This window comes from Choloepus didactylus, chromosome 7 (genome assembly GCF_015220235.1).
Source record: "Choloepus didactylus isolate mChoDid1 chromosome 7, mChoDid1.pri, whole genome shotgun sequence".
NCBI lineage: Eukaryota > Metazoa > Chordata > Mammalia > Pilosa > Megalonychidae > Choloepus > Choloepus didactylus.
Genome location: NC_051313.1, coordinates 79,984,970 through 79,991,521, shown reverse-complemented (window position 1 = coordinate 79,991,521; position 6,552 = coordinate 79,984,970). Strand labels below are relative to the sequence as shown.

At 44.2% G+C, this 6,552-nt stretch overlaps 1 protein-coding gene across 1 annotated transcript; it reads right to left on the bottom strand.

The window, feature by feature from the left end:
• Positions 1–106: 106 nt before the first annotated feature.
• On the bottom strand, positions 107–3,510 carry EEF1A1 (eukaryotic translation elongation factor 1 alpha 1). Its single transcript, XM_037842745.1, has 8 exons — positions 3,384–3,510; positions 2,215–2,393; positions 1,787–1,966; positions 1,286–1,582; positions 1,057–1,207; positions 716–972; positions 393–627; positions 107–295 (listed from the first exon to the last, which is right to left on the bottom strand). Exons 2-8 carry the CDS (start codon positions 2,356–2,358, stop codon positions 171–173), a joined length of 1,389 nt encoding a protein of 462 aa, XP_037698673.1. The 5' UTR covers positions 2,359–2,393; positions 3,384–3,510; the 3' UTR covers positions 107–170.
• Between the last annotated feature and the right edge of the window lie 3,042 nt (positions 3,511–6,552).

Genomic DNA, 6,552 nt, shown 5'->3' with positions numbered 1-6,552 from the left:
AAAACAAATGGTCCACAAAACATTCCTTTCCTTCTGAAAGTTTTACGATGCATTGTTATCATTAACCAGTCTTTTACTATTAAACTTAAATGGCCAATTGAGACAAACAGTTCTGAGACTGTTCTTCCACCACTGATTAAAACTGGGGTGGCAGGTGTTATAGGTAATATTCATTTAGCCTTCTGAGCTTTCTGGGCAGACTTGGTGACCTTGCCAGCTCCAGCAGCCTTCTTGTCCACAGCCTTGATGACACCCACAGCAACTGTCTGTCTCATATCCCGAACAGCAAAACGACCTGTTAAAACAAATTTTGTATCACCATGAGCAACACAGCTCAAAGCAGACTTTGCTCTTTAATACAATTTTTTGTTAGTTTATAAAACCATCCTTACCCAGAGGAGGATAATCAGAGAAGCTCTCAACACACATGGGCTTGCCAGGAACCATATCAACGATGGCAGCATCACCAGATTTCAGAAATTTGGGGCCATCTTCCAGCTTCTTACCAGAACGACGATCAATCTTCTCCTTCAGCTCAGCAAACTTGCAAGCAATGTGAGCTGTGTGACAATCCAGCACAGGTGCATAGCCAGCACTGATTTGGCCTGGATGGTTCAGAATAATCACCTTGGAAAAAGTTTTGCTTTGTCAGTTTCAGGCTCTGCAGCAATTAAAAACACATCATTTACTTTTACTTAACAGTGTCGTAAGTTACCTGAGCAGTAAAACCAGCTGCTTCCATCGGTGGATCGTTTTTGCTGTCACCAGCCACATTGCCACGACGAACATCTTTTACAGACACGTTCTTGACATTGAAGCCCACGTTGTCCCCGGGAAGCGCTTCACTCAAAGCTTCATGGTGCATCTCAACAGACTTGACTTCAGTTGTAACGTTGACTGGAGCAAAGGTGACCACCATGCCCGGTTTGAGAACACCAGTCTCCACTCGGCCCACAGGGACAGTACCAATACCTAAATATAGTATATTATCAATTCCTCATGTGAAGACAAGATATTCTGGCTAGCCCAGAACATTACATCTTAACTTCAGCTTACCACCAATTTTGTAGACATCCTGAAGAGGCAGACGCAAGGGTTTGTCAGTTGGACGAGTGGGTGGCAGGATGCAATCCAAAGCTTCAAGCAGTGTGGTTCCACTGGCATTGCCATCCTTACGGGTGACTTTCCATCCCTTGAACCAAGGCATCTAAAAACAAGAGACTGCCAATTAACGACATCAAATTGCCACTACCAGAGCTTTTGAACAATTTAGAAAGTCACTTACGTTAGCACTTGGCTCCAGCATGTTGTCACCATTCCAACCAGAAATTGGCACAAATGCTACTGTGTCGGGGTTGTAGCCAATTTTCTTAATGTAGGTGCTGACTTCCTTAACGATTTCCTCGTATCTCTTCTGGCTGTAGGGTGGCTCAGTAGAATCCATTTTGTTAACACCAACAATTAGTTGTTTCACACCCAGTGTGTAAGCCAGAAGAGCATGCTCACGGGTCTGCCCATTCTTGGAGATACCAGCTTCAAATTCACCAACACCAGCAGCAACAATCAGGACAGCACAGTCAGCCTTTGAGAGAAAAGAAGGTCATACCCTGTTCAATCGAAGGACCCCTCCAAGTTGAGGACAAACTCTTACTGCAAATAGTCCGTTTTGTGGTTAATTACCAACCAAAGCCTTGCACTATAAGATTGCTTTGATTAGAAAAAACTAAACCCTAAGACAAACAAGTTACAAACCCAGTTATGTTTCCAACTTATTAAACTTACAAACCTGAGATGTGCCTGTAATCATGTTTTTAATAAAGTCTCTGTGCCCTGGGGCATCAATGATGGTCACATAGTACTTGCTGGTCTCAAATTTCCACAGGGAGATATCAATGGTAATACCACGCTCACGTTCAGCTTTCAGTTTATCCAAGACCCAGGCATATTTGAAGGACCCCTTTCCCATCTGTAAAGAAGAAAGAAAGGTTACTTGGTATATTATGACATGCTCAAACTCCAGCTTGAAAGTCTTCCATTTGGCACAAATGCCATTCCACTTCATGACTGCTAACTCTAACCCTAAGTGGCCTTAATTGTAAACTAAAAAAGCTGTAGCTGACCACTTTACAAACATTCAAGTCAACTTAAGTCACTGTTAGAATCTAACCACCACCTAATGTTCTTGCTAGCAAACTGCCCTTCCCTTTCACGTACCTCAGCAGCCTCCTTCTCAAATTTTTCGATGGTTCTTTTGTCGATTCCACCACATTTGTAGATCAGGTGGCCAGTAGTGGTGGATTTGCCCGAATCTACGTGTCCAATAACGACAATGTTGATATGAGTCTTTTCCTTTCCCATTTTGGCTTAAGAATCAGGGATGGTTTTCACGACACCTGAGTTAGGAAAGAACAACAACAAAAAAAAACCTTTGAGCCACCATCTGAGAAGCTTGAGAGTAAACCACTATCCAAACCGAAAGGGCAAATTCCAAGGAGAATTACATCCAGTGCCAACCTGGCCTAACTGTAGTCTCCACCCACCAGTGTGGATAAACTCCAGAGCAGAAAACTCCCTCCTCCCACAACCTGAACAAGCCTTCATCCAGAGGGTTAGGGCCCTAGTCGAGGTGCCAGTGCAGCGCCCGGTACACAGTGGGGTCACAGGAAGCGGCAGGCGAGAATGGAAAGGCCTTTTTTCTTTGTGTGGGTGACTCACCCGCCCGCTCTCCCGACCCGCCGCGTCCTCCATTTTGAGCTCCCTGCAGCAGGGCCGAGGAGCGGCCATCTTTCCGCGCACGCAACTGGTGCCGAGCAGGGCCGGGCTCACCTCCCAGGGTAGCGTGGGAGATCGAGCCCGAGTGCCGGAGTCTTCCGGCCAACCCCGTAACCCCACCCCTCGCCGATTCGGTGGTCGCCAACTCGAGGGCCCCACCTCGGACGACCGAAGTCGCGCCGGACATGTGCGCGGGACGGGACGAGTGCGCTCGTCCTCCACGCCTCACGGCAGCCACACAATCCGAAAAACCCGACGACGCGCCCGACAAACCCGAATCTTGACGAGGTGATATCCCAATATCAACTAAATTATCATCCCAGTGAGGTAATTTAAATCAAGTGGTTAAGACTTTAGGGGACAGGCACGACGGAACGGCCGAATTCGCACGCGGCAGCCACCGCGCCTAAGCCAGGCCTCAGCTGAAGCACGAGAAGGGGCCCCGGAAAAAGCGCAGTACCTTGAATTCTCCCATCCACTTACAACCAAAAATTAGGGGTCAAGGATCCCGTAAACTGGGTCGATGATCAGATGGAAGCAGAAAAAACGCACGCGACAGCCACCGCCTGTTCAAGCAGGCCCGGCCCGCGGGAGCCACCCCCAGCACTTACCTGTGTTCTGGCGGCAAACCCGTTGCGAAAAAGAACGTTCGGGGCGATTTCGGCTCTTATATACGATCTTCCCCCACCCTCGGGAAAGGGGTGGAGCCAAACACGACACCGCTTCCCAGTTTACCCCGCGCCTCCTCCAGGCACCGGTTCAATCGCCGTCCCCTCCCCCACCTCTCTTCTTGGGGACCGTGGGCGATGTGCGTTCCCCTACTGAAGAGCACACAGCATCTGGCGCATGCTCCTCTCGACCCCGACGATGACGAGAAAGAGTGGGTGGGGGGCGGGGACACAGCGATTACTCTGTTCTAGGTTAGTGGGAGTTTTACGACGGCCCCTGGGATTCCCTACAGCAGAGGCGAATCCTCCTTTTGTATGAATTACTCTCAGCACCAGCTGGGGCGGAGTGGTGGGGAGGGTGCGAGGAGGCGGCCCGGAGGGGACGTCTAGAATCTTTCTTTTGCCGGGCATAGTTTAATAGCAAACGCAGCATCCAGATTGGGAAATCCCCTCACTCCGCAATCCGCCTCCTCTCCACGGCTTTGCCCTCTCGTAGGTTCTGGAGAAACGTTAGGAACTGCTTCTTCCGCTGGCCGCATCCCCACCTGGGACTGGCTCCTCCTCCGCCGCTGCCTTCCACGCCCCTCTAGTTTGGAGAGGGATCCATCCGAGGCCCACAGGTCCCGGGGTTGCCTTTTCAGTCCCCACGATCTCCAGGGTGTTCAATTCGATGACCGTGGGCTCGACGAATCTGTTCTCGGGCGCGCAGGCCTCTTGGCTGGTCCCATTCAAAGCCAGCAGCTTTTATCAAAGCCCGTCACGCGTTCATCCCCTCCCGCTCAGTGTTACGCCAAACGTCCAATTTTTCAGTTTAGATTAGATCTCAATCCTACTTGTAACTCTAGTTCTTTTTCACTAACGAGATACACAGGAGTGTGCGTGTACTCGTGATACATTTTTTTCCAGTGTACACATTAGATTGCAAGCATGAGAAATCTAAAAAGAATCTTTCAAATCCAGTCTTTCCACATGATCTCATATGGTGATAAAAATCTACAAGACAGCGTCGCCAAGCTTATACACCCAGTCTCCTATCCACAACACTCGGTGTAAAATCACTGCTTTTCAAAAGTGGCTTGTGCCATTAAGTACATGGCTTCATCTTCTGTCGTCCTATTGAATATAAGTGCATTTTAGCAAATATCAAGGGCGAGATTGCATGAGTCGACCTTTTTGCCTATCAGGTCAGTCCTTGGGAAATGCTCCGCTGAGGAAAAAAAAAAACCTTTATGTTTAATGAGCTAATTACTGGATCATTATGTCTTTTCTTCCGGGTGTAGAACATCACTGCCCAACTTCTCAAACCAACCTGTTAACACCTATTTGAGTATTGTATTTGAATAACAAGAATTGTCCAGTGCTAAGAAAAACACTGTGGCGCATGCAAAATAAATATTTCTTTCTAGAAAGGAATCCATAATCCAGTTGGAAGAGTAAAACCAATATATAACAATTGGGAAGAGTTAAAGGCAAACTTGTATGTTGCTTACTTTCTAGTTCATTGTAGAATATGGTTCTATTTCTACCTTTTAGTTACAGCTCACAATCCAAACTCCTTTTTTTTTCCTGTATCTTTGTAGATGTATCTTTCTAAAATCAGGTTTCTCTTTTTCTTCACTAGGATGTTTCTCGTTTTCATTTGAGATAATTTTAGTAAAAGAAACTAGGCCCAATAAAGTTTCCCTAGAAATATACACAGCTAGTCTCTATCCACAAAAGCCTCTTCTATAATGTCTGTATTCCTGGCTTCTTTCAAAAATTCTTTTTTCACATTGCATCTTCCTAGTGCCCAGACCCAATCACATACATGTGGAATAATATAACCTTGACAATGTAGTCCCTGTCTGTAACAAGAGAAAGATGGATCAATGAAAATCCAATACTAGCAATAAAACAACACAAATATCTCAGCTTTCTTATTTGTTTCCTTGGAAATGTTCATTAATGACTATTCTCTTTGGAACTAGATTCCCAAATCAGCCATATTTGTATGTAACTGTAATAATGACTACACACTATTTTATTTCGGATTACGATTAGATTGCCACATCAGACTTATTTTCCATGCCCTCTTTAGCAGTGTATGCCTCAAATGGTTTAGGTTTGTACACTCTTGGAGATAACACTGGGGCACATAAATATTTTAACAGGACTTTAGAAGGAATGGCAGATTTTGGGGAATAAAAAGAAATGGTTATTTAGTGACTTGAGTAAAGAAATCAAAGTCTAAAGAAAAACTGAAAGTTGAATATTTGAAAGTTTTTACATGGAATCCAAAATTGTAGCTAATGTCTCAGAAAGAAATGAAAAGTCAAAATGAAAGTGGATATCGGTAAGAGAGAAAGTATCAAAGATAATTTCAGTTAAGTAAATTAAAGTGAGAAAAGTAATCAATCACCTTGTGAAATTTACACAGATCACTGAAATGACATTATAAACTTATGTACTTTTACACAATCCTAAAATTGCAATAATTGGAGATATATATGCTTTCAGTTAACTTCTGTTTGAAAATATGGATCCACTATAATTCAAGCAGTACTTTTCATATATATGTAGATATGTTTGTGTAAGTGTGTACTCAGCATCATGTTGGGCACTGTGGAATTCTTGAAGAAATGACCAACAAACATTTCCACAAGAGCTTATAAAAACCACAGTTCCTGATTGAAATGCCACCTTTTCACCCTTTACTAGTATGCCAACCTTAGTTTTGATAGTTAAAAAAATACACATATTCAACATTTTAAATATAATTAAATAACAAAATTACCCAAAGGTGTTCCCAAAACACTAATAATAGCATCCAAATTTTCACTATTATACCCAGAGAGAAAGGGAAAATAAAGTGTGAATCCAAAGCTATCTAAGAATATAAGCAAGTTTCTCCCAAGGCTCCGTAATTACAGATAATGCACTTTATAAACAAATATCTTAAAGGGCATGCTTTTAAAATTGTACCTAAGGAACAGCAAAATTATACACAAGTACTTGATTTATATCCAAGTAACCTACTTTTGACCACCGACTGGGTGCTCTTATTAATGTTGCGACACTGAATTAAGTCTTTTTTAGGAGGCTGGGGGATCTCAATTCTTGTGCTTGAGAACCT

Excerpts from the sequence above, each read along its gene's own strand:
- EEF1A1 (XM_037842745.1), bottom strand. The coding sequence starts at position 2,358 with ATGGGAAAGGAAAAGACTCATATCAACATTGTCGTTATTGGACACGTA. Across the intron at positions 1,967-2,214 it reads TTGAGAAGGAGGCTGCTGAG|ATGGGAAAGGGGTCCTTCAA; the intron begins GTACGTGAAAGG and ends TCTTCTTTACAG. Across the intron at positions 628-715 it reads CAGCTGGTTTTACTGCTCAG|GTGATTATTCTGAACCATCC; the intron begins GTAACTTACGAC and ends ACTTTTTCCAAG.